Here is a 21,519-nt window from a genome sequence, read left to right on the forward strand (position 1 = left end):
TTCACTTCCCTCCTCAAAGCAACCAGTGAGAGAGAGATGCCACTCTCTCTAATCTGAGTCACAATGTGAGGAACAGCCTATCTGGGCTCCTAGTTGGAGAGGGAATAGACTGCTTAACGTAGAACCTTCTATTTTCTTTTCTCTATCTATCTATCTATCTATCTATCTATCTATCTATCTATCTATCTATCTATCTATCTATCTATCTATCTATCTATCTATCTATCTATCTATCAATCATCTATCTATCTATCTATCAATCATCTATCTATCTATCTATCTATATATCTATCTATCTCTCTCACTCTCTCTCTCTCTCTCTCTCTCTGTTCTAACAGCGCTCTTCAAAGGCAGCAGTGGAGGCCAGTGAGAGGATCTTTGCTGATCTGCTCCATGAAGAGAAGGAACTCTGAGATGAAGGAGCTGATCAGAGCCCAGGAGAAGAGTGAGGTGAGCTGAAGGACTCCTGGAGCAGGAGATAGCTGAGGAGAGGTGCTGAACTGGAGGAGCTCTCACAAACAGAGGATCACATCCATGTTCTTCAGGTAACTATACTACCTTGTTAAATGTTGCAATAACATATTACATGTAACACTGACTTAGAGCTAGAAGTGCACCTTAATTGACCCTGCCAAATACCCCCCTGAATATGATATGAAAATGAACTTAAAATAATGTGAAACTATGATGTTTATTTTTCTCTATCTCTCTCTCTGGCCCTCTCTCTCTGCCTCGCTCTCTCTCCAGAGTTATCAGTCCTAGTGAATCTTCAGACGTACCCATCATCGTTGTCCGTCCTCTTCAATACTTTGGAGATGTGAGCAAGTCTGTGTCTGAGCTGAGAAAAAAAACTAGAAGACTTCCTTAAAGGAGAATGGACCAAGATCACCACTCCAGGTGGGTTGTAAAAACTAAAATACTAAAACGCTTTACTTAAAACTCTTAACGCTCTCAAGTTTTATATGGACAATTTGTATCATGTAACCCCTGCTCACCAACCAAATTTCACTTTAGGGACAATAAAGTTTGATTGATTGGTTGGTTGGCGAGTCTACTTTAGACCAATGAAAGGTCCTACAGCCATCACTTTATACGTGTATGTGTAATATGTAGGGCCCTGTGTTTTGCGCAATCATGTGACATAGCAAGATGTATTGTGTATTTTAAGCCTTATCCAGAAATTAGAATTACAACAAAAATAAAAGCAATTGTCTGAGGATGATGCTTAACCGTCTGACATAAAAAGAAATGGGGACAGTTTGATGAAAAAGCTTTAAATACATATTTTGAATCCAGATCATGTGACATGATTGTGAAAAATGCAGGGCCCTAGAATATGGTACGATGATAATATTCCCTCTCTGTGTGAATGTGTGTCTGTAGTGAACACGGGTATTTTACAGCCACCTCCAGAGCCCAAGACCAGAGAATAGTTCTTACAATGTGAGTCTCTTTACCCTGAAGTAAACAGTCTGACACAATCCTAAAATAATAACAGCAATAGCACAGTATTCACAGACACTGGATACAGGCAGGCAATGTTACTGGGAGGTTGAATTAAGTGATGGTACTGATACAGCAGTGTCATATAAAGACATTAAGAGACAAGGAGGGGACACCTTATTTTGATACAATGACAAGCCCTGGAGTTTAGAGTGCTCTAGGGATGGTTATTGTTTCACACACAATAATGTTACAACTGAAGTATCAGGCCCTCAGTCCTCCAGAGTAGGAGTGTTCCTGGATCCCAAGGCAGGTACTCTGTCCTTCTACGGCATCTCTCACACAATGGCCCCCCTCCACAGAGTCCAGCCCACATTCACTCAGCCCCTCTAGCCTGGGTTTTGGGTTAACCAAAATGCTTCAGCTGAGCTGTGTAAGCTGTGGTAAAGTTACAGCGGCCTCAGGTGGCCAAAAGACAATTTTAGCATGGGCAGCACCATTATTGTCAGCGTTTCGATCTTGTGTATTGATATCTTCTCAATATAAAACAAACTATTGTTTATGAATTACAATAGGTTAGACTGGTGCTCTGGTATCAATCTCAGTTTATGTAGTACTAGTAATATGATAAACTACATTGAGAAAGCTACATCAGTAGTTAGATATGGTTCATTATGTTTTAATACTCAGTTATACCACATAATACTCAGTTATACCATATACCACTCAGTTATGCCATGCCTCTTCCAGGTTTATCTTATTATGTGTCACGTTCCTGACCTGTTTTCTCTTGTTTTGTAGTTGTTTATTGGTCAGGGCGTGAGTTTTGGGTGGGCAGTCTATGTTTTCTATTTCTATGTTGGGATTTTGTGTTCGGCCTGGTATGATTCTCAATCAGAGACAGGTGTCTATCGTTGTCCCTGATTGAGAATCATACTAAGGCAGCCTGGGTTTCACTTGTGTGGTGTGGGTGTTTGTTCCTGTGTCAGCGTTTGGGCCACACAGGACTGTTTCGGGTTTGTCACGTTTGTTGTTTTGTATGTTGAAGTGCTTTGTTGTTTTGTCATTAAATAATGAACACTTATCCCTCCGCATCTTGGTCCGATCCATGCTCCTCCTCGTCCGAGGAGGAGAACGACATTGACAGCCGTTACAGAAACACCCACCAAACCAGGATCAAGCGGAGTGGAGAAGGAAGGCAGGAACAACAGCAATGGGGAAAAGAGGAATGGACTTGGGAGGAGATCCTAGACGGTAAAGGACCCTGGGCAGAGCCAGTGGAGTGTCGCCGCCCCAAAGCGGAGCTGGAGGCAGCGAAAGCGGAGAGGAGGTTGTATGAGGCTAAAGCAAGGCAGAGCGGCTGGAAGCCCGAGAGGCTCACCCAAAAATTTCTTGGGGGGGGGGGCTAAAGGGGAGTGTGGCGAAGCCGGGTTGGTTACCTGAGCCAACTCCCCGGGCTTACCGTGGAGTGAGAGGGCGTCGTACTGGTCAGACACCGTGTTATGCGGTAAAGCGCACGGTGTCCCCAGTACGCGTGCTTAGCCCAGTGCGGGCTATTCCACCTTGCCGCACTGGGAGGGCTAGGTTGGGCATCGAGCCGGATGTCATGAAGCCGGCCCAACGTATCTGGCCTCCAGTACGTCTCCTCGGGCCGGCGTACATGGCACCAGCCTTGCAGGTGGTGTCCCCGGTTCGCCTGCATAGCCCAGTGCGGGCTATTCCACCTCGCCGCACTGGCAGGGCTACGGGGACCATTCAACCTGGTAAGGTTGGGGAGGCTCGGTGCTCAAGAGCGCGTGTCCTCCTTCACGGTCCGGTAGATCCGGCGCCACCTTCCCACCCCAGCCCAGTACCATCAGTGCCGACACCAGGCTTCCAGTGCGTTTCCAGAGCCCTGTTCCTCCTCCACGCACTCTCCCTGTGGTGCGTGTCTCCAGCCCAGTGCCTCCAGTTCCGGCACCTCGCACCAGGCCTACTGTGCGCCTCAGCAGGTCAGAGTCGGCCGTCTGCCCAACGCCGCCTGCGCTGCTTGCCTGCTCAGCGCTGCCCGAACTGTCTGCCTTCCCAGCGTGGTCTGAACTGCCTGCCTGCCCAGCGTGGTCTGAACTGTCTGCCTGCCCAGCGCTGCCCGTCTGTCCCGAGCCTTCAGAGCCGTCCAGCCAGGACCAGCCAGAGCCGTCCAGCCAGGACCAGCCAGAGCCGTCCAGCCAGGACCAGCCAGAGCCGTCCAGCCAGGACCAGCCAGAGCCGTCCAGCCAGGACCAGCCAGAGCCGTCCAGCCAGGAGCTGCCAGCCAGTCAGGAGCTGCCGGAGCCAGCCAGCCAGGATCCGCCAGAGCCTTCCGCCAGCCAGGATCCGCCAGAGCCTTCCGCCAGCCAGGATCCGCCAGAGCCTTCCGCCAGCCAGGATCCGCCAGAGCCAGCCGCCAGCCAGGATCCGCCAGAGCCAGCCGCCAGCCAGGATCCGCCAGAGCCAGCCGCCAGCCAGGATCCGCCAGAGCCAGCCGCCAGCCAGGATCCGCCAGAGCCAGCCGCCAGCCAGGATCCGCCAGAGCCAGCCGCCAGCCAGGATCCGCCAGAGCCAGCCGCCAGCCAGGATCCGCCAGAGCCAGCCGCCAGCCAGGATCCGCCAGAGCCAGCCGCCAGCCAGGATCCGCCAGAGCCAGCCGCCAGCCAGGATCCGCCAGAGCCAGCCGCCAGCCAGGATCCGCCAGAGCCAGCCGCCAGCCAGGATCCGCCAGAGCCAGCCGCCAGCCAGGACCTGCCAGAGTCCCTCAGCCAGGACCTGCCAAAGTCCCTCAGCCAGGACCTGCCAGAGTCCCTCAGCCAGGACCTGCCAGAGTCCCTCAGCCAGGACCTGCCAGAGTCCCTCAGCCAGGACCTGCCAGAGTCCCTCAGCCAGGACCTGCCAGAGTCCCTCAGCCAGGACCTGCCAGAGTCCCTCAGCCAGGACCTGCCAGAGTCCCTCAGCCAGGACCTGCCAGAGTCCCTCAGCCAGGACCTGCCAGAGTCCCTCAGCCAGGACCTGCCAGAGTCCCTCAGCCCGGAGCTGCCGTCCCTCAGCCCGGAGCTGCCGTCCCTCAGCCAGGACCTGCCAGAGTCCCTCAGCCCGGAGCTGCCGTCCCTCAGCCCGGAGCTGCCGTCCCTCAGCCCGGAGCTGCCGTCCCTCAGCCCGGAGCTGCTGCCCCTTATCCCGGTGCTGCCCCTTATCCCGATGCTGCCCCTTCATTTAGGTGGGTTTAGTTGGAGGGTGGTCATTGGGAGGGGGATACGGAAGCGGGGAGTGACTATGGTGGGGTGGGGACCTCGCCCAGAGCCTGAGCCACCACCGTGGTCAGATGCCCACCCAGACCCTCCCCTAGACTTTGTGCTGGTGCGCCCGGAGTTCGCACCTTAAGGGGGGGGTTATGTCACGTTCCTGACCTGTTTTCTCTTGTTTTGTAGTTGTTTATTGGTCAGGGCGTGAGTTTTGGGTGGGCAGTCTATGTTTTCTATTTCTATGTTGGGATTTTGTGTTCGGCCTGGTATGATTCTCAATCAGAGACAGGTGTCTATCGTTGTCCCTGATTGAGAATCATACTAAGGCAGCCTGGGTTTCACTTGTGTGGTGTGGGTGTTTGTTCCTGTGTCAGCGTTTGGGCCACACAGGACTGTTTCGGGTTTGTCACGTTTGTTGAAGTGCTTTGTTGTTTTGTCATTAAATAATGAACACTTATCCCTCCGCATCTTGGTCCGATCCATGCTCCTCCTCGTCCGAGGAGGAGAACGACATTGACAGCCGTTACATTATGATGAATTAGAAAATATGTTTTTTCATATAGTTGATCCTGTTTTGTGATTTAACCCTCTAGTGATGACCAACAATGTAACCAATGAAATGGAATGTCTTAACTTTAAAGCATACCACCCAATGATGTCGCCTCTATAGGCCTTGAAAGGCAGATGCGTGCTTCCCACGCGCCATAGCCTAGGCTTTACTACAGACCTATGCAATCACCTTGAATGGCAGATGAGCGCTTCCCCACATATAATAAGTATAGCAACAAAAGTAACAAATAAACTCTCACTGTCAACTGCGTTTATTTTCAGTAAACTTAACATGTGTAAATATTTGTATGAACATAACAAGATTCAACAACTGAGACATAAACTGAACAAGTTCCACAGACATGGGACTAGCAGAAATGGAATAATGTGTCCCTGAACAAAGGGGGGTTAAAGTAACAGTCAGTATCTGTTACTATATCAAAAGATAGTATACTTTTGTCCGAATCGTGCTAAAACGGTCAATATTGAAAGTTGAAAAATGAATGTCATACATAAATGTCATACCTACAGAAAGCTGAGACCCCCCTCTCTCCAACAGTCACATCAGCAGGCCTACTGCTTTTTTCTCGCGACTGCATGTTGAAATGTTGCGCAATCAGAATGCATTTCACTTCCTCTCTGTGATGAAGCTGGCCGTTGCTTTTCAAATTAAAAAGGTTCAAAAGAAGTCTGGAACAGTTATAGTACAATTTTTTTTAGTTTTAAATAAATGTGAGCAAATACTTGGACATAAAACAGTCAGAATAAAATGGCTAAAACAAGGATAGAAAGTCAAACGAATATGTCTAGAAATCTGCAAACATGCCTTAGTTCATTGCATTATCGCGAACAATGTGCCTCACAACACAATGCAAATAGTCCAGGTAGCCATTTGATTATCTGTTCAGGAGTCTTACGGCTTGGGGGTAAAAACTTTTGAGGAGCCTTTTTGTCCTAGACTTGGCACTCCGGTACCGCTTGCATTGCGGGAGAGAACAGTCTATGACTAGGGTGGCTGGGGTCTTGCCAATTTTTATGGCCTTCCTCTGACACCGCCTGGTGTAGAGGTCCTGGATGGCAGGCAGCTTAGCCCCGTGATGTACTGGGCCGCACGCACTACCCTCTGTAGTGCCTTGTGGTCAGAGGCCGAGCAATTGCCGTACCAGTCAGGAGGCTCTCGATGTTGCAGCTGTAGAACCTTTTGAGGATCTCAGGACCCATGACAAATCTTTTTAGTTTCCTGAGGGGGAATAGGCTTTGTCGTGCACTCTTCACGACTGTCTTGGTGTGTTTGGACCTTTCTAGTTTGTTGTTGATGTGGACACCAAGGAACTTGAAGCGCTCAACCTGCTCCACTACAGCCCCATCAATGAGAATGGGGGCATGCTCGGTCCTCCTTTTCCTCGTTGTTGTCGGTGATCAGGCCTACCACTGTTGTGTCGTCTGCAAACTTAATGGTGTTGGAGTCGTGCCTGGCCATGCAGTCGTGGGTCAACAGGGAGTACAGGAGGGGACTGAGCACGCACCCCTGTGGAGCTCCAGTGTTGAGGATCAGCGTGGCTGTAACGGGTGTCCTCAGACTTCCTCGGAAGAAGAGGAGGAGTAGGGATTGGACCAAAGCGCAGCGTGGAATGTGGACATAACAAAGTTTATTAAAGTAAAGACAAAAAACCGAAAACACTTCAACAAACTACAAAATAACAAAACAACATAGACAGACCTGAACATGGAACTTACATAAATACACGAAGAACTCACGAACAGGAACAGACTACATCAAACGAACGAACAAACCGAAACAGTCCCGTGTGGTGCAACATACACAGACACAGAAGACAATCACCCACAAACAAACAGTGTGAACAGCCTACCTTTATATGGTTCTCAATCAGAGGAAACGTCAAACACCTGTCCCTGATTGAGAACCATATAAGGCTAATTACACCTGACCTAAACATACAAACACAAAACATAGAATGCCCACCCCAACTCACGCCCTGACCAACTAAACACATACAAAAATAACAGAAAACAGGTCAGGAACGTGACAGTGGCAGATGTGTTGCTACCTACCCTCACCACCTGGGGGCGGCCCGTCAGGAAGTCCAGGATCCAGTTGCAGAGGGAGGTGTTTAGTCCCAGGATCCTTAGCTTAGTGATGAGCTTTGAGGATACTTTGGTGTTGAACGCTGAGCTGTAGTCAATGAATAGCATTCTCACATAAGTGTTCCTTTTGTCCAGGTGTGAAAGGGCAGTGTGGAGTGCAATAGAGATTGCATCATTTGTGGATCTGTTTGGGCGGTATACAAATTGGAGTGGCTCTAGGGTTTTTGGGATAATGGTGTTTGATGTGAGCCATTACCAAACTGTTAAAGCACTTCATGGCTACGGACGTGAGTGCTACGGGTCTGTAGTCATTTAGGCAGGTTGCCTTTGTGTTCTTGGGCACAGGGACTATGGTGGTCTGCTTGAAACATGCTGGTATTGCAGACTCAATCAGGCACATGTTGAAAATGTCAGTGAAGACACCTGCCAGTTGGTCAGCACATGCCCGGAGCACACGTCCTGCTAATCCGTCTGGCCCTGCAGCCTTGACGTGTGTTGACCAGTTTAAAGGTCTTACTCACGTTGGCTACGGAGAGCGTCTTACTCACAGTTGTCTGGAACAGCTGATGCTCTCATGCATGCCTCAGTGTTGCTTGCCTCGAAGCGAGCATAGAAGTGATTTAGCGCGTCTGGTAGGCTCGTGTCACTGGGCAGCTCGCGGCTATGCTTCCCTTTGTAGTCTGTAATAGTTTGCAAGCCCTGCCACATCAGACAAATGAAGTATTGTTGTAGTTTTACTGTGGTCTTATGTTGAACTATTAGCTTGCCTTAAGACTAGTCTGGGCTACAGCTAGCACAGCATTTAGATGACAAGTAGGCTAATTCCAAAGCTAATACTCACTGGAGGTGTAGAACAGGACACAACAACACAGTTTAACTGGCATGAATCTCCAGTTTATTATATACCCTTAGTTGTACAGGCAGGTGCTTTAGCTCCAGCAAAACTGAACATTACGCATCGTCATGTGAGTATCATTTTACCTTCATACAACCAGATTTCCAAATGACCAACAGACAAGAAACATCTAGCATCTATGAACACTTGTGACCTATGACCGTAACAGTGTGTTAAAAAGCAGCTTTTCTGTGTTGAAAGGCCACTGATTGGCCAGCTCATCTTCCTTAGGAGGATGACATCATCCTTTATGAAGAATTAGCAAGTATTTTTTTAAACGGTCTGTTTGAGATACTAGTTTGAAGTTGAGTTTTTTTAATTGTTGTTTTTTCCAATTTATACTTTGGCCACATATATGAGTATAGGATGAGTCATCAAAATTATTTGGGTATGAGTTGAACTTTTATGAATGTTTAAAAGTGAGATTCTCACTGGACAGTTACTATTAACACATTTCATTTAACAAATCCAAATAAGTTTACCTGATCCTAAATCTACACTTTGGGGCAATTGTAGCTTTCGAGAACCCAAGGGGGCGTACAACCAGCCCTATAGGGTTCCCAGTTGAACGTATGGACCATGTGTACTACAATGCTGACGCTCTGTTTAAACGTTTAGAAATGTTTATAATAATCCTACCTGGCGACATGGTTTTGGAAACCTTTGGAGTTTAACTTTCATATCACAGATAAATCATTTTACAAATACAAAAGATAAACTTACAGTGCGTCGTTTTAAAACAGATTTGCATTGCAAATTTACAACAACAACACTACCTGCTGAGATAATGGAAACCGGGAGGGAAAAATAAAAGTTCTCAAAACAGTTACACAAAAACCTCTGTGGGATTCTGTGGTAAAACAGCTGTACCTTTTGTATTGGTAAAGTTATTTTTGGATGATATTTTAGTTGAGTGTTCAATGTTTCCAAAACCGTATAGCTAGCGAGGATTATTAATGTTTATACAGAGCATCGAGGCAGCATCGGAACGTCAGGGCATTCCCTCCGTGTGGCAGATAGTAAGGCGCCAGCATTAGCCTACAATCTATGAATGGGCTAGGGTAACGGTTGTCTCCAGCAACATTGAGCTCCAAACTCTGAGAGTGGGGCTGGGGTAGGATGGATCTCCATGTGTGATGCTTTAACAACAGATTAGGATGTATTATAATCAATCACTGATGGGTAAGAGACACTGAAGACACAGGGTGTACCAGGCACACTGCTCTGATGGGAATTAGCAGTGAAATCTTAACTGAAGGGCCTTTGACCTGCAACACCAAGAGAGGCTGGCAGGGATGTATTATTCATAATAATAATCATATCGACATTTTGTCAGATACATTTTTAAATTGAGTCAAATATATTGGCTTTTCTGGCACCACCTCTGAGTCAGGTTTCTGGAGAGTCACAAAATGGGCGTGGGGATTTAGGACACCTCCGACCTGATTTACTGTCGCGTCTGCATGTGCATCTGATTAATATAATAATAAAATATCATCTCCCTCCCTCGCCAGCAACTCGGCCTGGTATTTGGGCAGGAAAGTAATGAGTTACAATGCCGTTAGAGCGGTGAGTGAAGCCCTGCTGGTTGCTCTGTAAGATAGAGACAGAGAAACAGAACTACAACTCCACTCCTCAGGGCTCCTCTCCTCAGGGCTCCTGCTGCTGGGTGCTCTGTAAGATAGTGTGACGACCCTCCCACTCTGTCTGCCGTATTCTCTCTTTGTTCTTGTTTCCTTATTAGGATGCCGGTGGGCGGAGTTGGGAGGGTCGTCAGCTACATGGGAAACACCTGGGCCCACTGTCATAGGATAAATGCACCACTTCCCCATTCATGGAAGAGACTCTCTCCTTCCAGTCAGACACAGACAGATTTTGGTTGTGGCCTGGTTGTGGTTATTTGGTTTGTTTGTGTTGGCACCCTTCAACACCCCTACTTATCACATGTATACACGCAACCACTCACCTACACTACTGACTACACACACACACACCATTGTTAATTGTATTTACTTTACCTTAGTTAATAAATATAGTTTGTTATTCCTTATCTCCATGTGGTCTCCTTTTTGTTACGGGCTTTGAGCCGGTTCGTGACAAGTGGGGGCTCATCCGGGATAATTGAACGTATTGGTTTGGGACAACGTGGAGGTACGTGTATGGTTTGCATATTTTGTTTGAGTTTGATAGGCCCATTATTGTTTGCCTTTGTTGTTTGGTTTGTGTGCTGCGTTGGAGAGAGTATAATGGTTAGTTTCCAGGCCGTGCCCAGCCTGGAAACTCTTGTTCTACTTTCTGTTGGGACATCGGTCTGAGGAGGTGAGTAATCGGCTGTGTACCTCAGTGGGAGATTTGGGTAGGGTAGTGGAACTTGCTACCCGGAGCTATAGCCTTTTACCCCTGATAGGCTTAGCGACGTGTTTCATTTTTGGAATATGTTGGGCATGGTTAATGTTTGTTATTTTTGTGGGGTGTCTGTGGACTGAGCAGTTGTCTCGGGGGCACATCCGTGGCTTGGTGGAATCTGCCAGCGTGCTGGGGGGTTTATTACCTTGCCAGCGGGCTACAGCGCGTAAATACCCACCGCAAATCCGCACGAAGACTAGGGTTGAGTTATTGTAGGTTTTGGGGAAGCTCCGTATCTCATCTCTCTTCTGTGGTGCTCAGGGTGATTCATTTCTCTGGTTGTGGTCTGATGTGCTCAGCAGAGTGGTTGAGCGAGATTATTTACTAATGACTATGGCGTCTTATGTGGACGAGTTCATTTGCTAAAAAATGTAATGAAGGAAAAACTTACTTTAACCCCTCTCTCCAAAAAAGAAACACTATCCTACCAAGATATATGCACATAAAACCTTTACTTGAACTGACAGTGTTTGGGGCATTTTTACAAATTACTTATTCCCCTTAAAAGACCCTGATTGTGTGATCAGAGATTAAATAATAAATAATTTTCTAAAGAAAATGTTACATTTGATTAAAGACTCACATCAAGATAAGGTTATCAGTGCATCAAACAATGGAAGAAGACTTAAACCAGTTTCTATACATTTCCTTAGGAAATGTAAGACTCTGCATTGGTCCTCCAAGGTGAGGGTATCCTCATCAATGTCCTCGTCACAAGGCCAGACAATCTTGTCCAGAATCATCAAAAAATAATAATAGAATAATTGGTTAAGTTGCATTCTTCATAAGGATTAAGCTTCTTCAGACCTACATTACATTAGTTTGTGGTCATTTACAAAGGAATTTAAAAAATACACTTCTAACAATTATGAATGGGACCAAAATGTAGAAATTGTAATGTTAAAAGGTAAGTTTGAGCAAGCTATACATTTGAGCAAGCTACAGTATATCATAAAACAGAAATCGTATGACTCAAAGCTAATGAAGTTTTAAATCTGACAAATACATTATTAATTATATCACATTTAGGATGGCTAACTAAGATTATTGTTTTGTTGTATCTATTTATTAATTCATTTGCCTTACTTGTGGTGTTATCTCTATGTCACTGGCCCTTGAAAAGAGAACTGGCACAGTATCTGGCCTGGAGCTAAAAAACTCCCAAAGACCGGTGTCTTTTAGGCCTCTCCTTATTTGTTTCACCTGCTTAGTCGTCCTTCCTTGTAAAAAATATTTCAAAAGAAAAACAAGTGTACAGTAAAGTGCCCCCTACGACTGACGTATCACTCCGTTTTGTGTTACTTTTTTGCTTAATTTCGCAATGACTGTTCTTTCAATTACTGTACTTTGTACAATAATAGGTGTTAAAGCTTTCGGTCTAATTATAACAAACAATCTATGCCATAAATTAATACTGACTCCCCAGTAAGACTGTTGGCCAAGCTCAAGACTTTATGGTGCACAACTTCAGCCAAGGGCCAGCACTAACATTCACACTTTTGTGATTGATTACTGTATCAGAGCGGTTACTCTAATCAATGCAAGTATGCAAATACCCGCTCACATGAGCATCATGATGAGCAAAAAATATGCATCAAACAGCTAGGTGAACCTGTAGATAATTAACCACCAGAGCAATCAACCAGACAACTGCCCGAGTTACACCAGGAATGCACAATCCCTCCATCAGTGCTCAGACTGTCCGCAATAGACTGAGAGAGGCTGGACTGAGGGCTTGTAGGCCTGTTGTAAGGCAGGTCCTCACCAGAAATCACTGGCAACAACGTCGCATATGGGCACAAACCCACCGTTGCTGGACCAGACAGGACTGGCAAAAAGTTTTCTTCACTGACGAGTTGCGGTTTTGTCTCACCAGGGGTGATGGTCGGATCCGCGTTTATCGTCGAAGGAATGAGCCTTACACCGAGGCCTGTACTCTGGAGCGGGATCGATTTGGAGGTGAAGGGTCCGTCATGGTCTGGGGCGGTGTGTCACAGCATCATCGGACTGAGCTTGTTGTCATTGCAGGCAATCTCAACGCTGTGCGTTACAGGGAAGACATCATCCTCCCTCATGTGGTACCCTTCCTGCAGGCTCCTCCAGCATGACAATGCCACCAGCCATGCTGCTCGTTCTGTGTGTGATTTCCTGCAAGACAGGAATGTCAGTGTTCTGCCATGGCCAGCGAAGAGCCCGGATCTCAATCCCATTGAACACGTCTGGGACCTGTTGGATCGGAGGGTGAGGGCTAAGGCCATTCCCCCCAGAAATGTCCAGGAACTTGCAGGTGCCTTGGTGGAAGAGTGGGGTAACATCTTACAGCAAGAACTGGCAATTCTGGTGCAGTCCATGAGGAGGAGATGCACTGCAGTACTTAATGCAGCTGGTGGCCACACCAGATACTGACTGTTACTTTAACCCCCCTTTGTTCAGGGACACATTATTCCATTTCTGCTAGTCCCATGTCTGTGGAACTTGTTCAGTTTATGTCTCAGTTGTTGAATCTTGTAATGTTCATACAAATATTTACACATGTTAAGTTTACTGAAAATAAACGCAGTTGACAGTGAGAGTTTATTTGTTACTTTTGTTGCTATACTTATTATATATTTTGGGTAAACATCCTGATATTTTCTCATGGACTAATGTTTTAGCAAACTAAATAATGACACTAAGAGTCATGTTAGCAAAGGCATTTTATAACTTGGAAGTAAGCATCTGCTTCCCATGAGTTAGACTTTCAGAGTCTGAGTGTAGACTAGAGTCTACTTTGAATATCCACAACAAAACCTTACTTACATGAAGCATAAGTATAACAAATAAAACAACTTACAGCATGTAGAAGGATTTTCTCTCTCAGCCAGTGCCTGTTATCTGACGTGAAGCCTGGCAGGTCCTAGGGCAGGGTCACAGAGAGAACTTGCGATTTCTCATCCATTGAAAGTTCCTTGGTTCCGTCCAACTGATCAATGACAAAGACAGTGCACAATGAAAACTGGCAATTAAAAAATCACTTTCCAAAAGTGCCTGAGATGTGGAAGGAACAAGATGGTCCTGCTCGTCCTCAAAGAGCAAGGAGCAAGGACTCCTGAGAATAAACAGATGTCCTTTTGACTGACCTGGGGGAAAACTGCTTCACATGATCTACAAGTCTATAAATCAATATATAAAAAATACCTTTCTCTTCATCAAGTAGGAATCCATTTTTTAAGATGTTCCATGACAGTGGGCAGGACATACCTGGTGACCCCCTCTCCAATGGCAGAGTCACCTTGTAAACACATTTGAAATCAGTCAATGTAGAGTTACACAAGCTCAGCAAACCTAGCCATTGGATGCCAATGTTGAGACCACTGTTGTAGAATTATGTAAGTCAAATGTAAATCAAATAAGATATTTTAATTTAAGATGATTTTAGAATAAACTTTGGTGGAACTTTGCATGTCAACGTTACTCATTATAGGTTGTTTTAATAAAACGTCATACTAGAATCTGTCTATTTTGAGAATTTAGATTTTTTACCAATCAATCGGCACTGCAGCCCACTCCACCCTTGACCTTTTGTAGAAAAGAATTATGGTCCTGTTCCTTTCCACTAAGGAATCCCTCAAGCTCAAGGTGAAGGGCAGGTGGTCTTTGTTCTTGTTGGACTGAAGTGTCGAGTATGTGAACAGCTGAGCTGCCTTGACCGGATCTGGTTCTGTAACCCAAGCTTAACAGCAATATAGAATGTTGACTGCATTTCTCTGAGAAATAGATGCATACCCAAAACACTGTCGTAACCGTAAATTAAATGCAAATCAATTATTAACTGAATCACCTGCAATGTCCAAAATGCGCAGGAATTAGCAGTCCAATGAGGTGTGACAAGTAAATACAGTTGAAGTCGGAGGTTTACATACACTTAGGTTGGAGTCATTAAAACAAATTTTTCAACCACACAAATTTCTTGTTTACAAACTATAGTTTTGGTAAGTCGGTTAGGACATCTACTTAGTGCATGACACAAGTATTTTTCCAACAATTGTTTACAGACAGATTATTTCACTTATAATTCACTGTATCACAATTCCAGTGGGTCAGAAATGTACATACACTAAGCTGACTGTGCCTTTAAACAGCTTGGAAAATTCGAGAAAATTATGTCATGGCTTTAGATAGGCTTCTGATAGGCTAATTGACATCATTTGAGCCAATTGGAGGTGTACCCATGGATGTATTTCAAGGCCTACCTTCAAACTCAGTGCCTCTTTGCTTGACATCATGGGAAAATCAAAAGAAATCAGCCAAGACCTCAGAAAAAAAAGTGTAGACCTCCACAAGTCTGGTTCATCCTTGGGAGCAAACGCCTGAAAGTACCAAAATTTCCAAACGCCTGAAGGTACCACGTTCATCTGTACAAACAATAGTACGCAAGTATAAACACCATGGGACCACGCAGCCGTCATACCGCTCAGGAAGGAGACGCATTCTGTCTCCTAGAGATGAACGTACTTTGGTGCGAGAAGTGCAAATCAATCCCAGAACAACAGCAAAGGACCTTGTGAAGATGCTGGAGGAAACAGGTACAAAAGTATCTATATCCACAGTAAAGCGAGTTCTATATTGACATAACCTGAAAGGCCGCTCAGCAAGGAAGAAGCCACTGCTCCAAAACGGCCATAAAAAAGCCAGACTACAGTTTGCAACTGCACATGGGGACAAAGATCGTACATTTTGGAGAAATGTCCTCTGGTCTGATGAAACAAAAATAGAACTGTTTGGCCATAATGACCATCGTTATGTTTGGAGGAATAAGGGGGAGGCTTGCAAGCCGAAGAACACCATCCCAACCGTGAAGTATGGGGGTGGTGCATCATGTTGTGGGGGTGCTTTGCTGCAGGAGGGACTGGTGCACTTCACAAAATAGATGACATCATGAGGAAGGACAATTATGTGGATATATTGAAGCAACATCTAAAGAGATCAGTCAGGAAGTTGAAGCTTGGTCGCAAATGGGTCTTCCAAATGGACAATGACCCCAAGCATACTTCCAAAGTTGTGGCAAAATGGCTTAAGGACAACAAAGTCAAGGTATTAGAGTGGCCATCACAAAGCCCTGACCTCAATCCCATAGAAAATGTGTGGGCAGAACTGAAAAAGCGTGTGCAAGGAAGGAGGCCTACAAACCTGACTCAGTTACACCAGCTCTGTCAGGAGGAATGGGCCAAAATTCACCCAACTTAATGTGAGAAGCTTGTGGAAGGCTACCTGAAACATTTGACCCAAGTTAAACAATTTAAAGGCAATGCTACCAAATACTAATTGAGTGTATGTAAACTTCTGACCCACTGGGAATGTGATGAAAGAAATAAAAGCTGAAAGAAATAATTCTCTATACTATTATTCTGACAATTCACATTCTTAAAATAAAGTGGTGATCCTAACTGACTTAAGACAGGAAATTGTTACTAGGATTAAATGTCAGGAATTGTGAAACTGAGTTTAAATGTATTTGGCTAAGGTGTATGTAAACTTCCGACTTCATCTGTACATACATTCAAATCGTGCCGTCTGGTTTGCTTAATATAAGGAATTTGATGTAGAACTTTTACTTTGAACTTTTACTCAAGTATGACAATTGAGTACTTCTTCCCGCACTGTACCTAAGTACATTTAAAACCAGATACTTTTTTACTCAAGTAGTATTTTACTGGGGGACTTTTGCTTGAGTCATTTTCTATTAAGCTATCTTTACTTTTAAGCATGACTGCTGAGTTGTTGTTTTTTTCACCACTGTGTTTTTCCACAGGTTATAGTTGCTGTTGGGGCACTTCTAGATCTATTCTGGTTAATGGAGATTGGACGTTTTGTGTTTGGGTAAGATGCTTTTTAGAGCTTGTCCTTGCTACAGCTCCAAGCCACTTCTCTCCCCCTAACTAAGTGCTCTCTCTGGGTAGGATCGGCGGTGAGTCCCTGGCGGTGGCCCAGAACACCTATGCAGTGAACTGGTTCAAAGAGAAGGAACTCAACCTGGTGTTTGGTCTTCAGCTCAGCATGGCCAGGTAAGAACATGCTGGAAGCTAAGTATTACACTGTATATAAATACAGAAGCAAATACTTGAGGTATTATTTATGTGGCTGATCAGGGAGTGTTTGCTTGTCTCCTCTCCCTCAGGGTAGCACGGTCAACATGAACATCATGGGCTCGGTGTACAACCGCGTCGCTGACCTGGTAGGCTCGACAGAACACACCACTCTGGGAGTCTCACTCATGATCGGTGAGTTAAAAGTGTGTGTTAGTGATGCGTGTGTAACGGCTCTCGTCGTTGGAAGGAGAGGAGGACCAAAATGCAGTGTGATGATAATCCATAATTTAATGGGAAATACTTAAACGACGAACAAAAACAATAAACAGACGAAAACCAAAGACGCTACAGTCCTGAACATGGGAACACAAAATACATGAACACACGAACAGGAACAATCACCCACAAACAAACAGTGAAAACAGGCTACCTTAATATGGTTCCCAATCAGAGACAATGACAAACACCTGCCTCTGATTGAGAACCATATTAGGCCAAACAACAAACCCAACATAGAAACACAAAACATAGAATGCCCACCCAGCTCACGTCCTGACCAACTAAACAAAGACTAAACAAAGGAAATAAGGTCAGGAACGTGACAGCGTGGGTCAGCTGTTTGTTCACCCGCACCCGCCTGCAACTGATAATAACCCATCCGCAACCACCCGACCAATATGTGCTAAAGAGAAAATCTGAGGCCCGCACCCGCACCCGACCCTAACCCGCAAATATCCAAAATGCGCTGTGCAGTTTTTTTCTTCTCTTAAACAATTTATTGAACCATTACATTTCTCTTGAGCATTTAAAAAGACTTGTGCCTATTGAACAGTAGCCTATTATTTACTGAAACAGAACAAAATGTGAAACAATATATGGACATCTTGTTGGCCGACTGCCTGTCTGGGCTAATATACCGGTATATGAATTATTTGAAATATATATATATATATATATGAAAAAATAGGTTTAGAAAATAAATAGATTATAACACACACGTTTAGAAAATCAAAGTACCCACTGTCCAGTTATGAGGGTATAATTGTCTACTATGTCTTGCTTTCTCTTGCAGCACTGTTAAGAAACGGAATAGGGTCCACTGTGCCAGGTTTCAGATTGCGCCTGGATTCAACAACGCGCCCAGTAGTGCTGAAGACGCTTTCACTCCATGTGCTTGATGCCGAAATGCAGAGAATTCTCTTTGCAAGAGACCGGAGTTGAGCGAAGTTATGCTCCTGCTTCTCCCAGAAAGCAAGCAAACGTTCCCCAACACAATCCCCCAGGGAAAAGTGAGTGCTTCTAAACCTCTGGATTCCGTCGATCTCTCTTTATGGAGTAGTTGCTTGTGCTTCCAACTGTAATGTGAATCTTTTTCAATACATTATTTGGCTATTAGGCCATGGGGCATGGTGACACCATTTAGCAAGTAATAGGTCTATGAATATCCATAACCTACTAGTATAGGCTTACCTAATGATTCAGACCTATAGCAGTCTAAATCATAAAAATACCTAATAAGAATAGACCTAATGATTATTATTATATGTTATCTTGGATGAAATCCTCTATCCGTGGTGCTGAAACTCCATCAGCGTCGACACAAGGCATCGTGGCTGGACAGGTCCGTGGTGCTGAAACTTGACTGGCTCTGTCAGTCTCCTGGCTTGGTCGTACATAGTGACTCGTTGAGGTGCATCTTCAGTGTTTTGAATTTTGGGCACAGGAACGTGGCGAGTTTCCGAGGTGGGAGTGAGCAGCATCTTCTCGGTGAGGACCTTTGATGCCTCTGGGCGGATGTGGATCACCGCGTGTAGAGTGGGTCACCGCGTGTAGAGTGGGTCACCGCGTGTAGAGTGGGTCACCGCGTGTAGAGTGGGTCACCGCGTGTAGAGTGGGTCACCGCGTGTAGAGTGGGTCACCGCGTGTAGAGTGGTTCACCGCGTGTAGAGTGGTTCACCGCGTGTAGAGTGGTTCACCGCGTGTAGAGTGGTTCACCGCGTGTAGAGTGGGTCACCGCGTGTAGAGTGGGTCACCGCGTGTAGAGTGGGTCACCGCGTGTAGAGTGGGTAACCGCGTAGTTTTAGTTTGTAAAACCAGAGCATCACCAAATGGAGAGTGGGGTACGTCTCTCCTTCTAGCTCTTAAAATGCTGCCTTGAAGACTGACAGGAAGTCTGAGTACTCAGCTCGTCCTGGTAAATGCCCTTAATTCAACCCAGTTGGTCTCTGTCCTTCAGCAATTGCCGTATTTCTGTTTACTGCTTGCTGACCGACTCCAGCATGTCAGCCTTCAAACTCCACGCTGGTGATGACGAGCAACTTTTCAGCTGCCACTCTTCGGTCCAAAAATGGCACTTAAGCACGGTGTATGCTCTTTTCTTGAAATCATCCGTCCACATGTCTGTGGTGATGGCAACGCCACCGTCATCTAAAGTATTTTTGAATGACTCAGACAGTGTAGCCTTCTCTGTTGCAGCCTGTTCTTCACACTGTCTGTGCGGAATGACAGAGTTGGTGTTGACAGCTTCATAACAGGCTCCGATGTTAATAAGTCCCTGCGCCATGGAGGTGAAGCCCTTTCCCGAAACAATGTCCACAAAAACATCAACGAGCTTGTATGTCACCTGCAGTGGTATCGTTTTGCTGTCAGCGTACGTGTAAGATGAGATGGGCTTGGGGCTGGAGACCTGACCTGCTGGTACGCGGTTTGGCTGGTTGGGCTTGCTCTGTCTGCAGGTGTGACGTGCCATATTTGAAGTCTTGTGACTGTCTAATTTGTATAGTGCCTCAATCATCACACAAAACAGGCTGCTGTCATCCTCTTTTACCACTTCAACAAATCTTCCCTCCCGTTTCCTTATTTTCACCTCTCGTTTTTGCAGCTTTTCTCTTAATGAATTAAACTCCGACACGGTCCTTTTTGCCTCAGTGGATTGACGTTACAGTTTCCTGCCCAAGTTCCCAAAAGCATTTTGGAGATTGGCGCATGTATTTGGCATGCACACCATTAGGCCCTATATCTTAGACTTAGGCACTAATGCCAGATAAAAAAATATGAAACTCAATGTGGCCTATAGATAGGAACAAGAATTATACATTCATGGATTTTTATAATTAATTGTTTCTCTTTATTCAACCCGCCCACCCTTCATAAGCAGCAGTTACTCTTCCTGGCGTCCACATTAAACTTGACATAATATAGACACCAACTTCCGGCGCCGACCAAGATGGCCGCCTCGCTTCGCGTTCCTTGGAAAATATGCAGTATTTTGTTTTTTTATGTCTTATTCCTTACATTGGTACCCCAGGTAATCTTAGGTTTCATTACATACAGTCGGGAGGAACTACTGAATATAAGAGCAACGTCAACTCACCATCGTTCCAACCAGGAATATGACTTTCCCGAAACGGATCCAGTGTTTTGCCTTCCACCCAATACAATGGATCTGATCCCAGCCGGCGACCCTATGCGACGCCGTAAAAGGGGCAAACGTAGCGGTCTCCTGGTCAGGCTTCGGAGACGGGCACATCGCGCTCCACTCCCTAGCATACTACTCGCCAATGTCCAGTCTCTTGACAATAAGGTTGATGAAATCCGAGCACGGGTAACATTCCAGAGGGACATCAGAGATTGTAACGTTCTCTGCTTCACGGAAACATGGCTCACTCAAGAGACGCTAACGGAGTCGGTGCAGCCAGCTGGTTTCTTTACGCATCGCGCCGACAGAAACATACATCTTTCTGGTAAGAAGAGGGGCGGGGGGGTATGCCTTATGATTAACGAGACGTGGTGTGATCATAACAACATACAGGAACTCAAGTCATTCTGTTCACCTGATCTAGAACTCCTCACAATCAAATGTCGACCGCATTATCTACCAAGGGAATTCTCTTCGATTATAATCACAGCCGTATATATTCCCCCCCAAGCAGACACAACGATGGCCCTGAACGAACTTTATCTGACTCTTTGTAACTGGAAACCACACACCCTGAGGCTGCATTCATCGTAGCTGGGGATTTTAACAAGGCCAATCTGAAAACAAAACTCCCTAAATTCTATCAGCATATCGATTGTGCTACCAGGGCTGGTAAAACCTTGGATCATTGTTACACTAACTTCCGCGACGCATATAAGGCCCTCCCCCGCCCTCCTTTCGGAAAAGCTGACCACGACTCCATTTTGTTGCTTCCAGCCTACGAACAGAAACTAAAACAACAAGCTCCCTCGCTCAGGTCTGTTCAACGCTGGTCCGACCAATCTGATTCCACGCTTCAAGACTGCTTCGATCACGTGGATTGGGATATGTTCCGCATTGCGTCCAACAACAACATTGACGAATATGCTGATTCGGTGAGCGAGTTCATTAGAAAGTGCATTGACGATGTCGTACCCACAGCAACGATTAAAACATTCCCAATCCAGAAACCGTGGATTGACGGCAGCATTCGCGTGAAACTGAAAGCGCGAACCACTGCTTTTAACCAGAGCAAGGTGACCGGAAACATGACCGAATACAAACAGTGTAGCTATTCTCTCCGCAAGGCAATCAAACTAGCTAAGTCCCAGTACAGAGACAAAATTGAGTCGCAATTCAACAGCTCAGACACAAGAGGTATGTGGCAGGGTCTACAGTCAATCACGGATTACAAAAAGAAAACCAGCCCCGTCGCGGACCAGGATGTCTTGCTCCCAGACAGGCTTAATAACTTTTTTGCTCGCTTTGAGGACAATACAGTGCCACTGACACGGCCCGCTACCAAAACCTGCGGGCTCTCCTTCACTGCAGCCGAGG

General features: G+C 45.7%; 1 protein-coding gene across 1 annotated transcript in view; it reads left to right on the forward strand.

Annotated features, from left to right (window-relative positions):
• The first annotated feature begins 393 nt into the window (after nucleotides 1-393).
• Nucleotides 394-21,519, forward strand: part of LOC120035656 (major facilitator superfamily domain-containing protein 1-like) — a 31,641-nt gene continuing 10,515 nt past the window's right edge. The window contains 4 exon segments of the mRNA XM_038982231.1: nucleotides 394-450; nucleotides 16,448-16,515; nucleotides 16,596-16,722; nucleotides 16,814-16,916. Of these exon segments, the coding sequence (XP_038838159.1) occupies nucleotides 394-450; nucleotides 16,448-16,515; nucleotides 16,596-16,722; nucleotides 16,814-16,916 (355 nt within the window).

Source organism: Salvelinus namaycush, unplaced genomic scaffold (genome assembly GCF_016432855.1).
Source record: "Salvelinus namaycush isolate Seneca unplaced genomic scaffold, SaNama_1.0 Scaffold1080, whole genome shotgun sequence".
In the NCBI taxonomy this organism is placed as follows: Eukaryota; Metazoa; Chordata; class Actinopteri; order Salmoniformes; family Salmonidae; genus Salvelinus; species Salvelinus namaycush.